The following is a 24,622-nucleotide window of genomic DNA, read 5'->3' on the forward strand; positions in this document are numbered from 1 at the left end:
AATCAGATTGAATTACGTCAGATCTGCAATATGATGAAGAATACAGTGTACATCATTTTTGCCGCAAAACACGTATTTGTAACGTCAGTTGAATAAAACCCATAAATGTCCAGGCTGAAGACAATCTCGCAGACTTTTTTTTTAACTCTCTGTCACTCCCTGTGTCGTTCACGCGTACCATACGGCTGAATCCGAACGCGATCCGAAAAAAAAAGAGGAAAAAGGTTCGCGCGTAATCGTTTGCAAACATATTCGATGCTCTCGATGGTTTCACGATCGCTGTGGACGGACGATCGTACTTCGGGCGGGCTTTACTCCGTTCGGTTGCGATGCAACGCGAGTTGCATTACCGAAACCGAGAGCTCGCCGAAGCGATATCTCTCTCCTCCGAGGGATTCATTCGACGCGCGAAATTGCGCCGCCGCGCACGAAACGGAACGGTCTGCGACGATTTTATTACACGGCACTAAAACCCGGGTAGATTACCTTTACAAAGTTACCGATCGAAACTGGCGGCCCCTTTACTACGCGGATAGCGGATCGCTCTCGAAAAATTCGGCGCTCTCGTGGTGATATTAATTTTTGCGATATTGAGAAGTCCATCTCAGCTACACCATCCTTCATTTTTCGCTTTATTCGAGAATCACATTAAAAGGCCTTATCCAAAAGTTGTACACAAGTTGATGTAATTTAAGTTAAGCAAATCTATCTCTCTGCTATTTGCGCAACAGTTGACGCATGAAACTTTTTCTAAGCAAGACGAAAGTTAGGCGAACTGCATAGGGTCATGTTAACTCTCAAAGTGCATCTCAGAAGGTTATAATTTTACTGTCGCACTTGGGAACTCGCTCGCTCGCTCGTTGGCGAGTTAAGCTCGAGCTGAGGTGGGAAAACCGTTCGTCTAACAAAAGACGTTGATTCGCGCCAGGGAGGTAATTTCGAGATTTGTCTTAGAAATTGCGGCGGCTGGGGAGAAGGGATTCGGTGACTCGCCATCGTAATGGTCGAGACAAATTTAGCGAAAAATTGCGAACGGCAGTTATGGCACGAGCACGGCGGAAAAGACCCGCTTCGAAAACTTCAATCTCCGCTAATTTTGCCGATGATCCTATCGAAACTGAACTATGATGCGGAAACTTTTTCCACCGAAAGGGCGATCTTGCAGCTTCCATTAATCGAATCGAAGGGAATGCGAAATTGTTGCGCCGGCTCGCGGAAGACGCACCGTCGGCTGAGATCGGGAAGCGTGTTAAATTATATCTCGCGACACTGCAATTTTAAGAAATGATGAAGTAGGAATGGCAAATAGATGAACTTCCCTCGCTAAAATTCGATATAACCATTAATTTAGTTTCTGTGAGATTATAAACACGGAAGAAACTGCAAGCTACCGGAGATTTCAATTACGAACGGCAAGCGAAGTTTCCATCTGAAGAGCTGGCATTTAACGAGATCGGGTCGCGTTAATTTCTCCAATTCCCCAGGATTCCCCAGGTAAAATCGCTCATATCGGGGCGCGCGGGCCATCGCGGCGAATCGAAATCCGCACGTACACCGCCATCCGCATAATTGGTCCAGATGCGGAACAGACGCGACGAGGTGGAGGAACGAAGGGAAGGAAGTAAAGGGACGAAATTCCGCGTGGGGCAGCTGCCATTAGAAGAGCGAGCGAGGACAGGAACGTGCGGGTTCTCATAATACGATTCGAGATTCGAGACAGCGCGGGTCCTCCTCGTCACGAAGTTACTTCAGAATGTGTGTGAATCGCAGGACTACATGTGGATCGCCTCCGTGCTCTCTTCGAGGCATCGCTCTCTACGTGCTCGTCTCGCCTCGCGTCTTGTCCGCCATCGCCGCTGATTTGATTTCGATATCCCGCTGTTCATCCCCCGCGGGGAATCCTCGCCCACGTAGCAGTTTCCAGGTGTTTGTTTCCGACGAAAGGAAAAGAAATGACGGCGAAATCGCTGCACCCTTTGTATCCCGTCCCGTAAATTAGAAACGAAATTACGTCCTGGCTCTGCTTCTTCGATATACAATCTAATATCACGATTTTGTAAAGTTCAATCATGACACCTTCATCATTAAAGTGCATTCAATTGTTGGCTTTTTATCTATTTATTTTGCTGAGTAATTTAGTTTTGATATTATTTTATTTTAAAATAATTATTATTATCTCATTTAGAGTTTTGCTTTTGTTCCATAAAAATTCTAAAGAAAGAATAAGAGTTGCAAATAAAGAATACTTGCTATTTGTCTTCCTTTCCTTTCGTTTTAATTAATTAAATTGTCGCTATCTTTGTAACATTTTTAACATTATTTAAAAATAATTGGATAAAGACCTCCTTTTTCTATCTTCTTCCTACATTTCTTATTAAGAAAGCAGAGCACTAATTATTTAGAGACACAATGAAGAAAATATAAAAGTTATTTATATTCTACGGATCTTTATGCATCTTTCTTTTGAGAAAGAAAATAAATAGAAACAAGCGACATTTCGCACCTACCAAACTTTAAAAAAAGTTTCGTAAACTACGCACACAGAGCGAGGATAAGCTTCTCAGACCGCACTGAGCGCCTTGTGCGTACTTGGATCTCTTTAACGTTATCACGAGCCTTCTAATCTTTTTTCACTTTTCCATTAAGAAAGTTCCGAGATTTATTTCTTCGCTTTTCTAAAAAAAAATTTAAAAAATAAAAAGAAGGAACTTTCCGGCGCGGCGGAAAGAAATCGACGGGGATAGCGGGGGTGGAAAGTTCGTGTCCCTTCATTTTCTTCGCGGATGCTTTATTTAAATCTTCGCGCAACTTCGCTAATTTCTCCCGACCGTCGTTCAATAGTAGCTTGTTTACTCGATCTTGCTCTCAATATCCTACCGATTTCCCAGGAGCATTCGCTGTTGGCGCTTCGACGCTCGCTCGGTCGCTCGTGCGCGATCGTTCTCTAAAAATCACCGCGCGTGAAAAGAACGGATCGGAAACTTTCCCAACCGAATCGCAGATCCGCTCTTATGCAGACGGCATTGAAAACTCCTAGTTAAGCTGATTACGGAGTAACTGGTCGTTAAGAAAAAAAAAACTTTAATGGCAGATACCTCGGGGAATTTGAAGTAGGTGTTACTGTATCAAGATTTTTTCTGAAAAGTTTACAATCTCTCTTTAAATATCTCTCTCTTTATATAAATGAAATTATTCGGCGTGTTTAATTCCATGCGTACCGATCTGTCATCTCTTATTGATTTTTTACACTTGAAGTGATATTGACTTTTACTGCTCGGTTGATCTTGTCTTTTGGTTACATAACAGCCAGCTGATATTGACAAGTTGTGTTTGTGGTAAATTTTATATTACTTTCACATTTTTTTTTATTTAATTTTTATTTATATAAAAATTAAAATGATTGCTTGCTTCTCTTCCTCTTTTTCTGTCTCTCTTTTTCTCCATATTCAAAAGAGATTATTAAATTATATTAAATTAATACTAAATTTAAATTTTAAGATTCATGTTGTAATTGAAAAGTGAAAATTATATAATTTTCGTTATTATCATTTTACCTTTTCAAATTTTTACATCTCGAGAGGAATGAAATTGCATGATTTTAATAAATTAAGAATACAGCAAAATGAGTCCTCTCATTTTTCATAACGGTTTAATTCCATTTTCTTGATTCATTAAAATTGTGAGGAAAAAATTCTTGATTTATTAAAATCACATAATTTCATTTATTTCAAAACGTGGAAGTTTTGCAGAAAATAATAATTAAATTAATGTACATGGACACTTTCTTGATCAAAGTAAAATTTTTATCTTCTTTAAATAAACGCTTTTAATGTGCGTGAATAACCGCGTTTCACAATTATTTTGAAATGCAAACTTATTTTACTGTGTACTAACTGTTTCCTAGTAGCAACAAATCGATGCTACATCGTACAATTACGTTGTTAGTGTTTCTTCAGTATTGCATGTTGCTGCGCGCACTAGGTCACCGCTATCATTCGCGGACCGTGACTCGAGCAGGGAAGATAGCTTTATGTGTTGACGCATTATCTCTTGAACCTAATCGCGACAAGTACCGTAAGATTCTAAACGCTATTATTAATCAGCGCAATTAATTAACTTCTATGATTAACGACTCATGAACATATCGAGACGGCGACTTTAGCATTGTATCTTGAAGTAGATATTTTGTACGGTTTATTTATTTGTCTGTTATTTTTCTATTCAAATTATGTAGAATAATATATTTGAATTATTAGTTTAACAAGTAGTTTAAGTAGTTTAAATGATTGAAAGCAATACGATACATTAACTGTTTAATGACAAATAATCATATTAATATCGAGAATATTATTCAAGTATCAAAGTACCGCGTGATTGTCATATTTCGATGACTAAGGCGAATAATTATCAATATATAATTAATGCCTTAAAAGATAGATGAATGAAGAGAAACCTTAATATTAATATTTAATCCTTATGTGTAATGTCTACTGTGCATATAAGGATGCACTCGCATGCACAATATAAAGTAAAACTATATTGATACATTATTCATTGATACATTTTGACATTTTATTATACGATAAAAGTTCTACTAATTGCGAAATATGTCAGTCGCTTAAAATTTATAAGGTGATCTCGCAAGTATGAATAATAAAAATGATAGAAAATATATTACAGAGCCAGAGCTATTCCTTATTTTCGCGTGAGCTCGGTAAAAAGTGATAAACGATGATAGAGTGATTTTCGCGAAAGAGATATTACGTATCTCTAAATCTAGTAAAGATATCGTTTTTTATACTTTTTTTCAAGCATAATCTTTTATACACAGATAAAATTTTTTAAAAATTAGAAATATTACATAAAATTATGATATATTAATAATAATATATTTAAGCAATGTTAATTTAAGCAAATTTCAATGCATTACAGATTAAATTTTCAACTTTCTGGTTTAAATAAATTGGGAAATAAAAAAGAAAGAGAAAAAGAAGTTAATGGAATAGTAACAAAGTACTAATACTTTTAGTGTCTGATAATCTAAATTCTTTCATGACATATGTTCTTATGGACAATAAAAACTGAAATAAAATATTCATACATTTTATTTTATATAAATTCATGTAAAACAAAACTAAACTAATATTTACAAATGCTTAATTAGGAAAGAATATTTAATGTTATCTTAGTTTTCTTTTATTTCTCTTTCTAAAATATTTTTTATATGATTAGATTTTTATTTTATCTTTTCCTAAGATTAAATATTTTACAAGTGAATACTGCAGAAGAATAAGGCTCGAAAATATTTTTAGTGCGTCAAATAAATAAAGAAAATAAGAGGAACATTTTATAGACATGCTAACTTATTTGAAAGCAAAGATACACTAACAGTTATTGATTGCATTAGTTTTTTTCTCAATGTACCAATTTCATCTTGATCTTACATAATCCATCTGTCTCAATAAGCATCGTCGATTTCGCATTCGTTGGAAAGCTGTCTAGCGCTACTTCGGCACCGAAGAAATTCGGACGGGTTATCGATTTCTTGTAGAGTTTTACTAGCGCGGGCCATAACCGCTAAACAAAATAGAGCGCGAGCACTGATACAAGAATACGTGTTGCCACCGCGTTCGTTGTAACTTCCAACCAAGGCAAGATCCTTTTTGATTTATGGAATACTTGCAGCGAGTCAAGATCGTCTTGATTTATGGAACGTTTTAACAACGGCTGCACGTACAACACGCGTACACCGTCGACATTTACACACATCTCGAACCCGAAGTCGGTTATCGAGTAATAAAACAAGTCGTGAAATTTCGCAAAATAGTACCGCGAAACGCGAATAAAATAGACGTCATTATTCCTCTATTGATCGAATACGGTGCATTCGAAAGTCATCTTCGAACGTGCAACAAGAAGGTGCATGATGTCGAAGATTGAAAACGTAGAAGAACAATAGAATTTTATTCTTGCAAGTATCCAGAATGGAAGATAAATGATTTAATCTGGAAATGGAAATGGAAATTAAATAATTTATAGTATCATACGCTATAGTGAAAAGTTTTTAACATCTTTTCAACGTATTTGTGACATGAAAAATCTTTGCTTTCTGAAATGACACGAAGAACAGTGAAGTTTCCGCTGTATGTCATGAGATAGCAGGATCATCTGTCACGTTACAATTCTTTAATACTTTTACACATGCTTTTTAATAATTGTACAGCAGTGTTAAATAAAAAATATCCCGCGAGAAATATTGCAAAAACATATAAATAATTTTAATATCGTAATCCGTCTATCAAAATATTCAAACAAATACTTTCCCACGTGTCCTTTTAATAATTATGTAATAGTTACAAATAAAAAATATCTGCACTCAAAAAATGTTGCAAAACCGTGTGAATAGTTTAATTATTACAAAAATATCCGAGAGCGCGAGACCACACAATTGTGTTTATTTGCACATAGTAAAGCCAACGATACAGTAACTACGGTTAACACGTAATGTTTTAGTAATTACGTAAAAGCACTTTTATAAGGAGCACACTTCCGTCGTTTCGTCATTAACTGTCAGCTACTGGCAACACTCGAGAGTAAATATAAATAAAATTCAGCCTGGTTTCACTAGCATGTAACATAAAGCAGGTCCAAAATGGAAGGTAGCGTACATTAAATCCTTGCATTGTGGAATTTATGTCTCAAGTTTCTGAAAAGTATATCATAGAAGAAATCTGTAAAATCTTGGCTACGTATTCTTTAAGTACTTTCAAAGAGAAGAATTCACAAGGAAGTAACGTAGACAAGAATGCCAATGAAAAAAAAAGCGACAATAACTCATATTTTCTAGACATGTTTTATCGTAACTAAGGATGATATAGAAATTTAAAAGATGCCAATAAACTTTTAAATGTGGATTGATTCATTTTTGATTATTCAAAATAACAGATGAGCGGCAACAAAAATGGCTTTACTATTGCAGTCACATCGATTAAAAGCGGAACGTTCTATTTCAATTTCAAATATCGCAGATTGGCCAACGGTAAGTTGGCTTATTCGAATGTGAAACGATAATATCACATCGGCATACCTTACCGATAATCCGTAATTTGCATAATTCTCTGAGCGACTTAATTTCCGCGATCTTACTTGGAACGAAAATCCTCCCGCCGATACTGCAAGATTCTTCACGAAGATTATCGTCCTCGAAATTAGTGCCGGATTAGAGAGATATGCAATTATCGATCTCATGTTGCTTCAATATTCAATATAATAATCAAAAGCGCTCGAGAGTGAGAAAGAGTGAGAGAGAGAGAGAGAGAGAGAGAGAGAGAAGGGAAGGAGAAAAATTTCTCCCTCACTTAAACTTTAATACTCAATTAATAAATATTCTAAATTCTAAATATTGTAACACTTTAAACTGTACCTCAGGGTATAAAAAAAGGAAAAATATTAAAAAGAGAAATATTTTATTTATTTTTATTACGTATAACTTTTAACTTTAATACTAAAACTTTAATACTCAATTGTTCAATTGTTCTTTGTTCAATTGTCAGACTTTTGACATTTATTCTAGCAATACGAGGTAAGCCGCGCAAGAGGACCAATCACGGAAGAAAGACTTTATTACGTGCCTTTTTTAAGAGAGGATAATTCCGAGATGTCCAATTACTCCCAGAATCTCATCGAATACCTGAATGAATTCGGCGCTTACCTGAGAATTAGATTATTTATACGAATATGTTACTAACACGGCACTGTTGCTATTATCATAAATCAACAATTGCAAAACGTCTATTAAGCAGGTGAATGCAAATTCACGATTAAATCACCGGGTTATTTGACGTACAAACGTTATAACGCGCGAGTCGACGTATCCATCCATTATGCAGCACAGATTTTCGCAAGTCTCAAAGTGCATTAACGGCGCTTATTGGGATGAATGGGCGCTAGTGTTAATATCAGCGTAAATACAGACCTGCATATCGTAATCCCATGCTTACCATTTATGTTTGCCGTGTAAGCTCGTAACGCACCATTACGAGCATTACACACATTATCTTTGAGGGTCCAGGAATTCTTACGATTATATTCAACATCTTCTTTTTTGTCGCTTTTAATTATGTGAAACTTTAGATACATAAAGTAAGTTTTAGAAATAATGCAGTATTTATTTATTTTTAGTTTGATTATACATTTTTTCTTTTGGTATAATTTTTAAAACATATTTTGGAATTGGAATTGCAACAATATGAATCAATTTAAATTTACCGAAATTATTTCTCTCTTTTTTTTTGTTATTTGCGCTTTTATTAGAAATCCATATTTTCGCATATATATTTTTTAAGTTATATTTGTGTGTGCCGTAGTCTGTTTTATTTTTTTTTTTTGAAAAATTTGCAATAACAGAGTGTAATTATAGAAACAGAAAAATACCAAGCTTCAAATCGAGAAAAAAATTTCTTACGTTTATTTTATACGCAATTTATATTTGCACGCTGTAGAGCGCAATTTCAGTTTGCCATTCACGTTCATTGGCACTGAAATCCTGTGCACATGCGCTTGGCACATGTGCAACATACTCAACAAACACATACGCGCGTAAGGGATACCGATTATCGCTGTAGAAGTGTCTACGTATATTTATGACCGAATTAACCCGCGGAAATACCAAGTACGGCGGCATAAATGTGGTCTCATAAATACAAGCGAGCGAGTTACGTTTATATAAAATCGCAGCGAGATCGGTCCTCGGCAATTTATGGACTTTTCATTTCATAGCACTTGTAAAAATGTTGAGCCGATCTAAATTATGGTATGAAAACGATGTCGGCCGACGAAATAACTGAAGCCCGATTGATTTCATTGCGATTACTTCCATTTTTAAAACACAGTGGTCGATATAACAAATATTTCTTTTTTTAAGAAACAGTAAAATGTAATTTGCGATTTTTTATTTCAATTTTCTTGATTTTTTTGTAACAAACGCTACATTCCGTGGCGTTCTAATACGAGGATTTATAACACTTGGATGTTACGCAATATAGCGTCGCGTGTTAGTGATATAATGATTTATATTCAATCATATTCAGATTTACGAAGGTGTACGTGACGGAAACAAGAGATTGCGTTTTTTTTTTAATTTTAATGAAATGCACAGCGTAATCGCGTTGCGCTGGCGCATTTTAATTTACGCACGAATAGCAGACATACCCTACCATTTTATCATACATGAAGATGAAAAATAAATGAAAATTTGCTTTATTATAACGTTACTTGTTAATGCAACATACTCGAGTTTCATTATCCTCGTTGCGCGGTGTCACATGTATTTTAAATTAAGATCGAAATCCAAATTCAGAAACGTGGAATTGCCTAAAAATTTAGCAGTAAATAATTTTTAAGAGAAAAATCATTGAAAGATATTTTTAAAAAAATTAAAATTAAAATAACTAATAAAACTGATATTAGATGGATTTTTAATGTGCCTTTTTCTGATCAAGATTAATAAAATTAATACATTAATACAATTAATTTATTTTAAATTTATTTTATTGAGAGAAAACAGATTGAGAATTTGAATTATGCCTGGAGCATCGTGAAAAAAAATCTGCATCGAAACAGGCGAATGTTATCGACGTTTCTATCTTTATCCCTTGTAAACGTCATCAGTCAGAAATAAAGGGAAAATGGCTGTGGAAAAGCGAGACGCTGGATGCCATATGCGCCGTAACTAGGACGTTGCGATAGATCGAATTATGTTTTACCCGTACCTACTAACCACGATATAGAGGCGACATGAGGACACGAACCATCATAAAACAAACAAGATATCGTTACAATAGACAAATGGGAAAATATTTGGAATATATGTCATGATCTTTAAAATGGAATCTTATAACGCCACGCGCATTATTGATGCATTATTGATGACGTTATTTATTTCACTTCTTCGCACAATGTTTATTATTTCAAAAATCTAGAGTATCCTCGGTTTCGTACTTTCGTTTATCTGGTTTAACTTTGTTGTGCAGTTGAAATTATACGGTGATTTCAAATGCACAGTTGAAAGTTTGAAATAAAGATTATTATTCTACACTACATATTAATAGAATTATGGTTATACATAAAATCACGCGTATCTCTCGTTTACACTTTTTTTTGTTTAATTTTGTTGTGCACCGCGAAAATTTACGTGATAATTTAACTAGATATTTGAAAGTTAAGATTGTTATTCTAATCGGAATTAAGTTGATATAAACTTGAATCACTCGAACCTCTATAAAACTAAATCCGAAGTGATAAATTTCAAACCACGTTTAAATCACATCGTGTAAGTACACAAAGTTCCTTTCATTATAATGTTTATCAATTATATATGACGCTCATAACTCCTGCAAATACATGTACCATGAATAATTAATTCTCTCTGAATTTTCGTGAAATTAACACGAATACCTGTATTATATCTGGTGTATACAGTATTTTCTTTTCATCAATTCTCCCTACGCATACACGATGTGTAACTAATTCGTCACATTTAATTCATTTGGTTCAGTTCACATCAAAATAATTCGTCCAGATACTTCAGGCATCGTAAATATTTACTCCTCCCCGACGTGTCAATATTGCAAAATTAAATTCTCTCATGTAATATTCCGCGTAGCATTATTTTCTATTCTCCGGCAAGATGAAATCTCAGAAGCTATTAAGTCCAGAAGCCCTAAGACTAAGACTTATGATTTAGTGTATTAAAAAGTTTATTTTAACCTACGGTGGCTTTAGTTCATAAAGAAAGAAACTTTTCTCTCTCGCTGACATTAAACATATTAGATGCTGTAACCAAAAGGAGTAAATTATGAAGGTAAATTAATTATGATAACAAAAAATATTATAATGTATTAAAAAAGAAAAAAAAGAAAATATCAATATTAGATTTGTATGTATATATTTTATTAATATAACTAACATTAGATTTACACACACACACACACACACACACACACACGTATAATTAATATTGGGTTAAGAAATAACATAATTAGAACTTTCTTCTTCGTCTCAATTCAAACTTAAGACTACACTTTCAATGTTTGTAAGATCCTGTGTTTCAATTAACTGCAATTAAATTATATCATTATTGTTTTGCGCTTCGCAACAACTTCACTTTATTATTTTCTGAAACGGGAGTCTCTCTGAGATTCAATCTCGGGTCTTTTGTCTCCGAAAAGCGACAACTCTAAGCTAGCAGGTTAATTCCGCAATATCAAGCATTCACTGTGACGTCGAGATGGAGAGGCTAATTCCTGTCGATATTCTCTCCATTCGGGAGAAATCTATTAAAACCCGAGCGACCGGCACGGCGTGAGACGAAGGAGCTCCTGGCCGATCGATTTCCTGTCGGGGGTCCCCCTTTTTTCGTATCGACACAGCGGCAATCGCAGTTCTTGAATCGGGTCAAGTGCACTTGCACAGCGGCAAACTGCCAAACCGCGGGCGCGTTCACGACTGAAGATGAATCGGAGGAGCGCTCATCTAGTTGGTCATTAGCATAGTCTATTACCGTCCCTTCTTCCCTGCCCCTTCTCTCTTTCTCTCTTTCTCAAATAGGCTCCGCGCTGCTCGACTCTGTACCAAAACCATAATTCGACCGGGAACTGATATGTTCGAGCGACTCGGCGGGGGAGAAATCGCCTTCTATTTATTCCATTTTCCAGATGAAGGAGAGGAGGGAATGGAAATACCTGATTGCTTTTCCGATATTTATTTCAGTAGTTTCCATTAATCATAGATAAAGATCCCCCCTCGCGCGCGCGTGTGTAAACGCGGTAAAAGGAACCCGATGTAGCCGTCGATTCATACAAAGCGCCGGATTCTTTCGCAAGAATCTCGCTTTCAGCACAAAAAAAAAGGAGAGAACACGAGGAGTACGCGCACTTTGAAGAGCTTGTGAATATTTCGAAAACAGTTTCGCGCGTTGAATTGTTGCAGCTAAAACATCCATCCTGTGACCAATTGATCGTTTAAAACCGCTTTACACGCCGCCTGTAACATAAAATTAAATTAACGACAACATTGATGTAACATGTTGCGGAGTCACGCGGTTTCCCCCAAAATTAAAAGCGGAATTAACAGGGCTGATTTCCGATCAGGCTCAAAATCAGTGTTGGCCAAACATTTTCAAATTTAATAATGAACGGATTTTCGAGTGAAATAGAACATAGGGGATGGAAGCGAAATTATGAATTTTAATTTTACATTACTATTTAAATTTCATGTAAATAATTGTCTTTAATATTATAGTAATGTTAATTTTTGTGCGTATCCAGCTGTTGGTTTACTCAAATAAAATTAAATAAATAAATAATTAAATAAAATTAAAATAGAAATTATAATTAAACTTCATTACGAAGATTAAATTTTAATTTTTTAGCATCTCGGTTAATTAAAAAAGGCTTTTAAATAGTATTCTTGGCGTAAGTACGAGATGTTATATCGTCACTCGCTCTTTGCAGGCCTTTACTCGCGGGTGCACAATATCGCAAATTTATCACTCTTCTCTTCGTCCAGCGACGATCCGGCGGTATCTAAATGACTCGTTGCGCGTCGCCGAGATACACAATTATCTACTAAAGTAATTGTGCCAAGTCCCGCTTAAGCCGCGATTGCCGTATCGCGCGTTTAATTCACGTTTTCCCTTATCACCCGCAGTGGCGCTGCGGCGCGAGTTTTCCGCAGATGAACCCAAATGCGTTTTCGACGTCCGCGTGTCGTTTTGTTTACCGTGCCCTCGCACCGCCGTAATGCGCCGTAATTCCGCGGTGTAATTATTGCCGGCGATAAATCGCACGACCGCGCTCGCCCGGGCGGGCGGCCTGCAAATCGATCATCGACGGGAAATAAAATTCCACTCCGTGTTACATTCGGCGAAACAAAATATAATCGGCGAAGTGATTTATTACACGACAACGCGGAATATTACGGCTGCAGTAGTTCCCTCCGAGAACGTCGATTATGGCAAATAGCATTGCCCCCAACGCAATTATTGCTGTACTGATTACTTGGCAATGGACATTATTACGGGAGACACTGCGGGAAAGTATATTATCCAATTACACTAGTTTATAAGGTTTTGTGCAGGAGCATATGAAGATGATTTCTAGGACAATTTTCTACGCTGAGCTCGACTCGATCATCGAAATATTTCCATCTCTTTTTCGCGACGTAACAAAGGATTTTTTTTCAATATATAGAGTAATTCTATTAAAATTTAAAAACAAATCAGAAGTCCTGAGCGTTTGTGTTTTCAGTATAAAAAGGTGATTTGAATAGATAAATTTTGATTATGCAGCCTTTAATTTTTTTCAATAATTTATTGTCCACAAACGTAACAGAAATAGTTTGGATTGGTTTTATACATTTTTCTTGGCATTTTTATGCCATAACATAAACGACAGCTCTATGCAATATCTTCGTAAACAAACGATAATACGTTGTCACTATTAATACTAAAAGTAGTTGTACTAATACGCTATATCTTAAAACTTTAACTGTTTTTTTAGCGACAGATTTGAATATAGTGCTTCAAAAATAAACGTTAAAAAAATTGTTCTCTTTTCTGGCATTAAAAATAAAATTGGTAAAACTTATAAACTAGTGTTATTGATGTCTCATATTTCAGACATTTTCTGACAAGATTCCTCTAACGAGATTCAGGTTCGATTGAATTGATAATTTTGTCTAAATAAAGTTGTTAATGTTTGAAGTTGGAAAAATATTTCTTTGAGCAAAACGCCGAAATACCAGCGAATCGGAAATTCCAAATATAAACGCAACGACGAGGAAAAAATCTGCGCGTCCCGCAAACTAAACCGAACCAAATGTCGTCATATCGAATTGCAAGGGGCTCGCGTGTAACGGCAAGCGCATACGGGCGCTCTCCCTTTTCGCTCCCAATCGAGTTTATTTATTTTTTCCAATTAACTGATTTTCATAAAGCGCCGACTATTTGCTCGTGGCCATCGGGAGATGAACCGCGCGGATGCGACGTACCACGTTCGGCCAATATTTGCGAGAAGTGCGTCGCGTGTAAAGCCGCGATCAAACGCGAAATGTATTTCGCGCATCGTCGCACGATTGGTTTGATTCGCGTTGCGAATATTGTCAGTTCAAGTTCGAGGAAGTGCCGCGGAAGGGAATGGAGCTCACCGATGAGCGATTCAACGTATCGGCGGACTGACGCATTTAAGGATTGCACTACTGTCTGTCAGGGGCTGCCGTCGCCGCGTGCTCGCAACGTTACTGCAAACTCCTATGACGGATGTAAGTCATGTAACCCAGTTTCAGGGGCTACGCCGAGTTGCTCAAGTGTCTAGTTGCCGTTTTGGCCGTGCGGTCGTAACTTTCGCAATGGAATATCTCGGAGTTATGCTTAAATATCTCGCTTATATCCCACGTCGACCTAGTTTACCGCAATTTATTAGCGATTACGCGAAAACGGATCGTCCGCCTAACGAATTCTTTCCCGAGCGAAATTCCTGTAGGAAATGCACGCCGGCTGAGACAAACCGTGCGCCTATATTATTACAATTCTGTGGTATTATCGGTGTTATCAGTTGCTCACGTCAATATCGATACTCTGTCAGTATTATAATTTCAAAAATATGGATAGATAAAGGTTTTCCTATTCTTCTACCGCTGGATAGATAGACATATAGATACGTTCTATTATATTCTCTGCGCATAATTCTCAACTTTTGAGGCCGTGTCCTATTCATCGTCGACGCAAAGGTATCCTCGTCCGGCGAAATCATGAAAAATGGAGAGGCGTACATTCAAATACGGATCCGACTGTCGCGACAACGCAGGATGATTTCCTTCGAGACGGGATTCCTTTAAATCCTTTGTTACCGCGAGCTGCGTTTATTCCTCGTTTATTCCTCCTCCTGCACCTGCAGTCGTGCATCTTTTATGAGCGCGTTCCTTTCGAGCAAGGTAATAACGCGTGCTATATGAAGAATTAGGCCGCTCTCCCACCGGAAATGCGTGTAAAAAATACGGAGGGGCTTACGTTTTCTTGGATCGTGCAGACGAGAAGAAATTGCTGGAATCGTAAAGTTTCTCACGATTTCCTGTTCCGTTTCTGTTCGCGGACAAAGCATTCCGTTTTCCCTTACGGTACTTTTCAGAATTAAAAATCTAATTCCGTTAGAAAAGTAAAGGATCGTTAAGAAGATAAAAGAAATAAGGTCACGCGAAGAAGTTTTTTCGAATTTTATTTTATCTTATTTATCTTTGTTTTCTGAACTTATTATGTGACGAAGCGCCATTAAAACTCAATTATTTTACTTTGATATACATTTTTATTCTTTTGTAACTCGTACTTTTTGACAAGTCTCGAAAATATTTCTCAAATTTTTTCGACGAGAACGCAAACGTTTATAAAACAGCGAAAATTTTGTAATCTTTTTTAGAGTCATTTTTGAAATAGCATCTATAAAAAATGGAAACCTTATACATATTTAAAAAGACTATATGTATACGTCTAACAAAGCTATTTGTATAATACATATTAAAGTTTAGAACATCCTTCTAGGAAATCTTGTTTCCCCAACGCGTCTTATCGTCAATATTCTCATTTTTTTTAAAGCGAAAGAGAAGGGGAGGGAAAAAAGACACGTGTGAATAATGTAACTAAAAGGGGTACGGTCGATGCTGGCAATGCTGGCGGTGCTCCCTACGCGTCCTGAATCGCAATCGTGCCAGTACCCGACACAACCCCGGAAATTTTTCGGTCGATCGAGCCGCGCGCGTTAATTACGCGGCGCTCCGTGCGCGAAAGATTACAGGGGTTTTCGTGCGGCGGCAGCGGCGGCGGGAACCAAACGGTGGAAATTTCGCGGTGTTTCGACAGCCGAGGATCTTTCCGGTTGTTTCAGCAGCAACCGCCTGGGTGCCGTTACCACCGTAATTTTCCGTGCCGCGGCCAAACCGCCTCGGTGCAACCAATTTCGACACCGCATTACCCTTCCGCGGTTATTTCACCATTTGCAACGACCCCTCGACGAATCAGAAATCGACGGTTTCAGAGATTCAGAGGTGTCGGTTGATTCACTCGATTCGGCCGGTCATGAAACCATTCAATTACACCGCAATCGAGCGATAAAGGTAATAATTCACAAGAGATAATTGACAGAAATTTTAAAAGTATAGTATTGTAATTTTAATTTTTCTCGAAATATTTTCTTAGAATTTTATGACAGATTTTCTAAAATTTGAAATTGAATTTTCGTGTTTCGTGCAAACGAAGGTCTTAAGTCTAAACAAAAATCGACAATATATATTGGAAGAGTATAACACATGTCGGAAAAATTAATATAAATTTTCAAAAGCAGTACACACATGTTGAAACTTCAAATATATTGCAATCCAAAAATGTTATACATAAAAAATTTTTTTTGCACAAGATTATATGATTTATAAAAGCGAGATGCAATCTATTACTGTTACAACTCTGTCTTAGTTTTTACAAATAATCGCTATACTAGTCTAGTTAATGTAATTGGAAGCGCAACAATGCAAAGATGATATATACGTTTACTTAAACAAAGATTTAAATAAGAATTATTAAACCGATCTTATACATAAGCGCATTTGCCCGCAGTTTAATTATATTTTAACAAGTTTACTTTTACATTTAGTAGCACAGATATATCTTTTTATTACATAAAGCGTTAATGGTACTGTTATTGGCAAAAATAACGAAGCAATTTGTTGAACTCTATTAACACCAGCACATTTTATAACTTTTTTTAAAATAAAAGCAGAGAGTCAAATACATAATATCTGTCAGTATTTTAAAACAGCTTCAAGAAGAAATATTGTCATTATTAAGATTCTTACGGAAGCTGGCTGTCATCATTAAGTTGCAACGTCGTTTCCGGAATGCAAAGCGTAATGTACCGTCTTTGGACAATCAGAATACAGCATTAAGCGCGAGTTGAAGTAGTTTCTACTGTTGTTGACCCCAAACGCTTTATTCAGCGACGTGTATATTAAAAAGAATTGTATTTAAAAACTTATGTTATATCCAGAGAGCATGATTTCCTTGTTTTGCTACGAAGTAATTTTTATAGAAATTATATGTTAACAACCGTTACAAAACATTTGAATTAACACCATGAAATTAAGCTTCCATTTTGTCTTATAAGAACATTGTTTAAGCACCAAAGCACAATATCAGCGAGAAACTAGTGTAATCCCTATCGTAGAAATACAGGGCTAAAGGAAAATCTTATTAGTCATTCTGGGAACGCGTTTTGTCCATCTGCAAACATGTTCCAACTTATGACGGGTAATAAAAGCGAAACCAGGGCGAACACACTAATCAATATTTCGGAAACGATTAGACAATGCAACAGTTTGTACTCTCCATTAGAACTAAAAAATTCAGGCAAGGAGATACAAAACCAATAAAGAGTTATCTAAACAGATTAGATAGTTATAACAATTAGTGTTAACAATCTCCAATAAATGAACTTAGAAATTAAACAATTTTACTGAGGGCTCACTAATGAGAAAAGTGCACAAACCTTATTAGCATGATAGATTGTATGTATTTTTATTTTCTTTGATCAACACAACGTAAAAATACTTTTTATTCTATTACTTCTAAGAACAAAGAAGAGCACACTATGCGATCCAATTTTTGAAAGCCGTTGGAAACTGCAAGACACTACAAAAAGAGAATCCCTTCTGTTCGTGAATCCGCCTGGCAATCTCATCGAGAATAAGATCGCCTTCAGAAGCATATTCGCGGTATCGCGGGCAATTGTAATCTTTATGAACAGATCTTCGTGCCAGGAACACAAACTTATCTGTTTATCTAATCTATTTAAGAGTCTGAAGAAATTTCCTTATACCAATCTCGTAATATAATCCAGGATTGCGCCATTTCTTTCAATTAGAAATGTTTTAATTTCAAGATCCAAACTTTAACTCTTCATTAGCTTTTGTATTATATTATATATCTAATTTTAATATATTTTCGATGTGAAACTTCTCTCTTTGCAAAGTAGCTTTTGAATAAAATATTGCATATAAAAGAAAATGTATTTCTTGTACTTATAATCAAATATTGGAAGAGACTTCTATTTATTTCATATTTGCATGTAATTAGACAATTTAACTCTTTAACATTATTACGCACCGTGCTGTTTTTGCTCGTTTTGTCCATTTTGACGGCGTGAAAATTTTAGGAGGTTCGTACAGCTTGCTGCCAACACTTTCGGTAGACGGAAACGGCGGATGGTGGAGCGGAAACTGATACAAATAACGAGTGAAGTGCCGTCTTTCATCGTCGAAAAAAAAAAAAGCGCATATCTTCCGGCAGTGCAAATGAGCTGCGGACCTCGGCCGAAGTGCAATTATCTCGGGCGAAGTGCATGAATTCATCTCTTCTCCATGCTCGATGAATGCGCGCGCCGGCTACTCCGGAAAGATAAATATTCAGATATGCATAACAGGAAGAAGGTAAGGCGAATGTGCGCGCCGCGGCCGCCGCGATTTGTACGACCTGCCGACTTATTTCTTTCGTCGCCCCGTCCACCCGTTAGAAGAACATTAATTTCGCAAAAGTCGCCCGTCCTCCGGTGCCAAATGCGCCGGCTCACATTCGCGGGGATGTAATTATACGAGCGTGCATCAAGGGGGAGACCGGTAGCAGCGGTGTCTGTTCTTCAAAGGGCCTAACGCACGCCGGGAGATATAAAATTTAATACGGGAAAACTCCTTGAACGTTATATCTCGTTAAGGGGAAAATTTCCACTTTCGCAACAGAACGATCCTTTACGATACACTGGGTCAGCAAAAATTTACACGGTTTGAACGAGCCGGTTTATTGAAATTTATGCTGAATTATTCATTAGATTCGACAATCTTGTACTATCTATATCTCTATCTGCCTGTGTCTCTGTAATCACAATTCGCTTTCTCCGCTTTTGGAGCGTGCGCTAAACGGCGATGCAAAATTCATTTAGCTCGCATATTTGGCTAATTATACTTTGTCCCGTTCTCTGCCGCCGCCGTCGCCGCCGCGAAATTTGCGGGCCGAATTCGCCTTTGCCATGTATGCACGTTACACGATGTATTAATATCTCTTCATCATTCCGCCGCGATGCGAAATCGCTGACGAATTCCGTTGAATTTCAATTCTCGATTAATTACACAGTTAATTACGCGGTCCCATGTCGCTCGCGAACATTTACGTCGAGTCCCTCGTCACTATCGTCGCGCAATGAGTTGCGCGACGACACGGCGCATTTTCTCATTCGATGACCGATACGAAAAGGCTGAAAATGTGAAAATTATTAGAGCTGAAAATTTTGCGCTTTATTTTTATTACCAACAAAGCGTGAAATCCTCTTAAAGTATTATAGCATTTTTTTCTCATTTTAAAAGTTTACAGCTTTTTAAAGTGTCATTGTAAGAAATTATTCTAGTAGGAGCGAGAAGTAGTCTCGCTTTTATACATAATACAAATGATACATATATACAATATATATATAGTTTTGTTTTAATACAATTTATTTATTAATATAATTATCATTTTCTATGATTTGATTAACTATTAATTTAATTTTTTTAATTATTAAGTTTTTACTTATATATGTTAATTAAAAGAAGAATGAAATCTTTTTATAAATTAGTTTTATATACGATCCGATTATATGTGAAATAACAGCTGAAGCTAAAAAATTGTATCAAAAAATAATTACATCGATAAGAGTGTGAACAAATCGGTTCCCGAGATAATGGCTCGATTATCAATGTTAAACCGTCTTCGGCATGTGGATGCGCTATGAGTGAAATATATGTAAATACAATCACCATTTGAAACGTTCGCATAAAACCAAATAACGAATCCGATCGTGCGGCGAGAGACAAATGAACGTGGTTAATAGAAATGTATACTGCGGGATACGATTGTTGCAAAAATGCACGTAACAGCTCGTGTCCGCACGACGCATATTAATCGACGGTAATCGCGTGTGGTCACAGGGTGACGGAGAATGAAGGAAAGCTGTGATGCCGCTTAATATGATTTTTCGCGCAATGCATCACTTAGGCACTCTTATGCAGCGATCCAAGTTACTACCGCAGACCATTCGCGCGATTTGTCAAGCAATTCGTTGCAGATTAAGCGAATTCCGAGCTCAATTTCGAACGGAAAATAAGAAAGAAAAAAAGAAAAAATATAAAGATATAAAATGAAATGATAATCAAGAAAGTCGCTTGGCGGTCGACAGGTGGATACTTGGAATATACTTGGAATCAATTTTCTCCAACTTTTTCAATTTTCTACTTTCCTCTATGTATTTGATTACATTTCCGGGATATGCCGCACTCAAGATTGAGTCTTTTGTCCCAAAAGTGGCATTACTTTGGAGGGATAATAAAAAGTACTCACGTTTGCCGTTCGTCGGTTGGCCAAATAAAGAGAAAAGGCGGCGCAAACCGCCCTCGCGACGCTCGTTCCAATTCCAGTACTGTTCGCCAAGAAATCAATCGAGGGCGCGAATGCCCCGACATACGAGAAACACGCCATTTCCTTCTGTTACTGTTGCTGTATTACACTGACCTCAATTCTGAAAATCCGCCAAGGCTCCCAACGCCGACATAGAATTACGTCAAACTTGAGACTGTTTCACCTCGAAATATCCGTCCCGTTCCATACGGTGGAGGGTTCTTTAAAAATTTATGCCTGGAGATCCCATATCTAGCCATACAAATAGCATAGAGGCGCATTATGACACCATTTACCAGCGCACTGTAAAATTTATACGATTTTACAACACATTTTATATGGATAAAAGCTAGGAACATTTTTAGTTTGTCACGAACAGCTATACTTGTAAATTAATAACAGGAAAGGGTTTGAAATGTATATATTTTTGTATGTTTTGGAGAGACAGAAAGATGTACGTATGCTAATATGGAAAGTTAAAAAATCAAAATTGTATAGTGTAATTTACCATCATGCTATAAAATTTACGTTACAATATTCTGGATAAAAATAAGCATTTTTTAATTTGTCATAAACAAATGGTATCGTGGTCTAACAGCAGAATTTAATAAAATCTGAAAACACTTTTAAAAGCTCTTGTGTAATATTATTTTAAAACTCTCTGAAATATATACTTTTCGAACGCGCGAACAATGTAAAAAGAATGTAAAATAAATTTTAAAAATGAAAAATTCAAAAATCTATTGAATGATATTCTATGTAATTTACATTTATATCTTCCGACTTAAATTTTTGTTATTAATGGCTTGTTTTTACGGTGATTTTTTTGTAGGATATAAATCCCACTGTTCATGCAGGTTGTTGTTATAATATAACCGCGAAAAATTAAATTCCTACTCGTCTCGACTACGTCTCTATGCGTGCTCCTTGTTCACTGCATCTCCGTTGCAATCTACATTCCGCTGTGTTTCACTGAGATCTCAAAATAAAGGTGAAGCGTGTTCTACGAGCACTCTTGTTTCTGTTTCAGGTGAGCATCCGGCCGCGATGCAGCACGGAAACACGGCAGCCGGCTCGCCCAACTCCAAGACGGTCCTGGTGATGCTCGCCTTCCTTCTGGGCCAGCTGAGATAATGTGCGTGTACACGAAGCTCGCTCGAGACTCGTAAAATCGATGGACGTATCGCAACACGATCACTCACACATTCTAAACGTTAACCCTTCCGCACAGATCATCCCGAATTAGATCTCAATTTCATCGTAGCGGCCGAATGTGATCAAATAATATGCGTAATTACACGACGATTATAATGATGCAGTTAAAGTGAGGTAAGATTAATGAAATCGTTTATAAAATTTTGTAATTAATTTCGACCGTTTCGCGACTTTTACATTTTTCGGATTAATTGATTTTTGAAAAGTAATATTTCAAGATAATCGCTGCGATATCATATCGTTCATCGTTATTGTCGTTGTTGCTTTCCATCACATTTATCATTTTATTCTATCGGGATTAATTTTTCGAAACCGTCGAAATTGCATACGAAGTGATGAAAATACATTGTTTGTATGAATCATAATTTTTTTTCAGCTCTATTCCAATTATTTATCTCAAAACGAAAATTTTAATTTAAAAGAGAATAAGCATCGTTATGTTACTTTAATTGCGTGCCGCACTTTAAATACTTTCGTTGTGGCGGTTATCTCACTCCTCTTAATCTAACGCGAAAATTCTCATGCCGTTTATCTTAAACTTAACTATGGGTTTGGCCGCTGGGGTGAGAAATACAAAGATAATCTCTAAGAGACAGCTCTTCTTACGTAATAAAAGGGAAGCTTTGTGCCTAAGGGTTAAAGTGGGGTGTGAGGCAGTCGTATTACACGGTGTCTTAGAAGCATAAATTTCACGACGAATTTCTGAGTCGACTTTTTCCAGTCGTGAAATGAATGAATGGAATTTCACCAAAAAAAAAGGACTTTTCATACATTTGTTGTATAATGGTATTTACAGTTGAGCTGTATACGTGTAAAACGTTAAATAACTGCGTAATGTTAACCAGCGAAACGAGGTACCTATCATTATCTCGAAAAAAAAAAACATTCCCCAATAATTGGCGTGTAGCACAAATGATGTTTTCACCATAGACTTGCGTCCAAAAATTAATAATTACAACATCGTGTTTAACAACCGTTCTCTTAAATAACAAGCAAATCCCATTTTTTTAGCGACGATATATATTTAATTAATACCTTTCGATACCAACTGCCATATTTTGACATCATATTTTTAAAATACTTTTTATATTTAACATTTTTTATTCTATAACACGTCCATCAAGACAATGGAATTATATCAATCCGTAATCCAGTATTGCTAGATTTAATTCCAATTTATTTATAACAATTATAATAATCCTGAAGAAAAGCAAAATTGTTGACGTAAATGTCCAGCATAGTTATTTTCGCTTGATGAACTTCTTTTGCACTCTATAGGTAAGCGAAGTAAAATAACATTTAAAAAGTTTCCTACTCGCAAACACTTGATTAGCCAGAAATCTGTTTCATTTAGCTCAGAAATTAGTTTATACGCTTCGTAACTTAGCATCAGTACGGTTTATTGTTGAAATAATACGGCACACGTTAAGCAACGATTCATACGACCACGACAGAGCCAATCGAGAATTCTTATCATATCCACGAATGACGCGAAGACATTCTCAAGATTATTAAAGAAATTTCAGCGACGACACGAGAGAGAGAGAGAGAGAGAGAGAGAGAGAGAGACTTCTCCAGAGCTTTTACGGTTTCTAATTAAGAGCGCTTCGTGCGAGAAAGATTGAGAGTCGTATTGCCGTCGCTGAAATTTTTAGGATAATTGCGCCGTGATGTCTAACGCGATGCAAACGTATAAGAATTAACGTGCAGTGAGTGTTGATGCAGAAAGAGAGAGAGAGAGAGAGAGAGAGAGAGATTAATTGAACGCGAGTGTGTCGCTAGAATGAAGGGAAATAGAGCGAGAGCAGATAAAACAGGACTACATCCCACGCCCTTTCCCCGACCATAATGTGAGGAAAGTGTTAAGTGTAAAATAAATGTGTCACGAGCAAGTTTAACCGAAGAGCGATGTAATAAAAACGTGGGTGGATTGACTCCCTCCCCCCACTCATCGGCGGCGAAGTACTTTCTACTTATGGTATAAGTGTTAAATGAAAATTTAAAGGAAGACACAGAAGAAAAAGACACGCGTACACACACATACACACACGTACAGGTAATAGTAGAGAAAATGTATGTAAAACCACGCGACTTTACGGCTCGTATGATTTACACCCACGACTAGCCCGAAATGGAAGATAAAAAAAAAACTGTGTTTCCCACACCCGCTCACACCCTTCTCACTGTCTTGTTTTCACACGGTTTTCTTGCGAGAAAAAGCGCGCATTCTTGTACATAATGTTTTACTCTTGTAAATAAATTACCCACACAACGTTCTTCGATTCATTCTCACGCCGCCTGTCCGGACAGCAATTACCTCGCTGATCAGGCGCGTAAAAAAAAAAAAAAAAAAACGTCCTACCCCGATAGAGAGGAGAAGGAAGAGAATTTATTTTCACGTAAATAGGATATTGATTTTATTTCTTTATTATTTCGTTTACGTTATTATCGGGGAATTGTGTGATATGTAATAGTAATGCGGGAATTTAAAAACGGAATGGACGACGTAAGTCTTTGTCTATCTCGGGGTTGGTTGGTAATTCGGAGGTAATGGCAACGGCTGCGAGAAGATGGCCCGCGGAAGATCGATAGCCACGACCCCGATGCGCTCCCGAACTTTTCCCGTCGGGGATATTTAAGAATCCCCGGCTTCGGCTCATGAAGTCCCTCACTTGCAGACCATCCTCGCAAAATAACGACGGCGCCCGATTAATTTCCTTTAGCTGCTCAATATCTCCGAAACGACGCCGAGCGACGGGCACCATTTGACCCCATTAGTCGAGTCGTTTATTCCGAAAATAAGGTAAGTGAATTTTATTTTATAATTCCACGAATGAAAATAATCCGGAATTAGCCGATAGCTTTACCAACGATTTAATATCGGTA

At 36.8% G+C, this 24,622-nt stretch overlaps 1 protein-coding gene across 1 annotated transcript in view; it reads left to right on the top strand.

Moving 5' to 3' along the window:
- Positions 1–24,008, top strand: part of LOC105832044 (zwei Ig domain protein zig-8) — a 312,677-nt gene extending 288,669 nt beyond the window's left edge. Inside the window, exon 6 of the mRNA XM_028193050.2 lies at positions 21,552–24,008. Within this exon, the coding sequence (XP_028048851.1) occupies positions 21,552–21,655 (104 nt within the window). The 3' untranslated portion in view covers positions 21,656–24,008. The remainder of the gene's footprint in view (positions 1–21,551) is intronic.
- The last annotated feature ends 614 nt before the right edge of the window (positions 24,009–24,622 follow it).

The sequence above is a fragment of the Monomorium pharaonis genome, chromosome 9, assembly GCF_013373865.1.
Source record: "Monomorium pharaonis isolate MP-MQ-018 chromosome 9, ASM1337386v2, whole genome shotgun sequence".
NCBI lineage: Eukaryota > Metazoa > Arthropoda > Insecta > Hymenoptera > Formicidae > Monomorium > Monomorium pharaonis.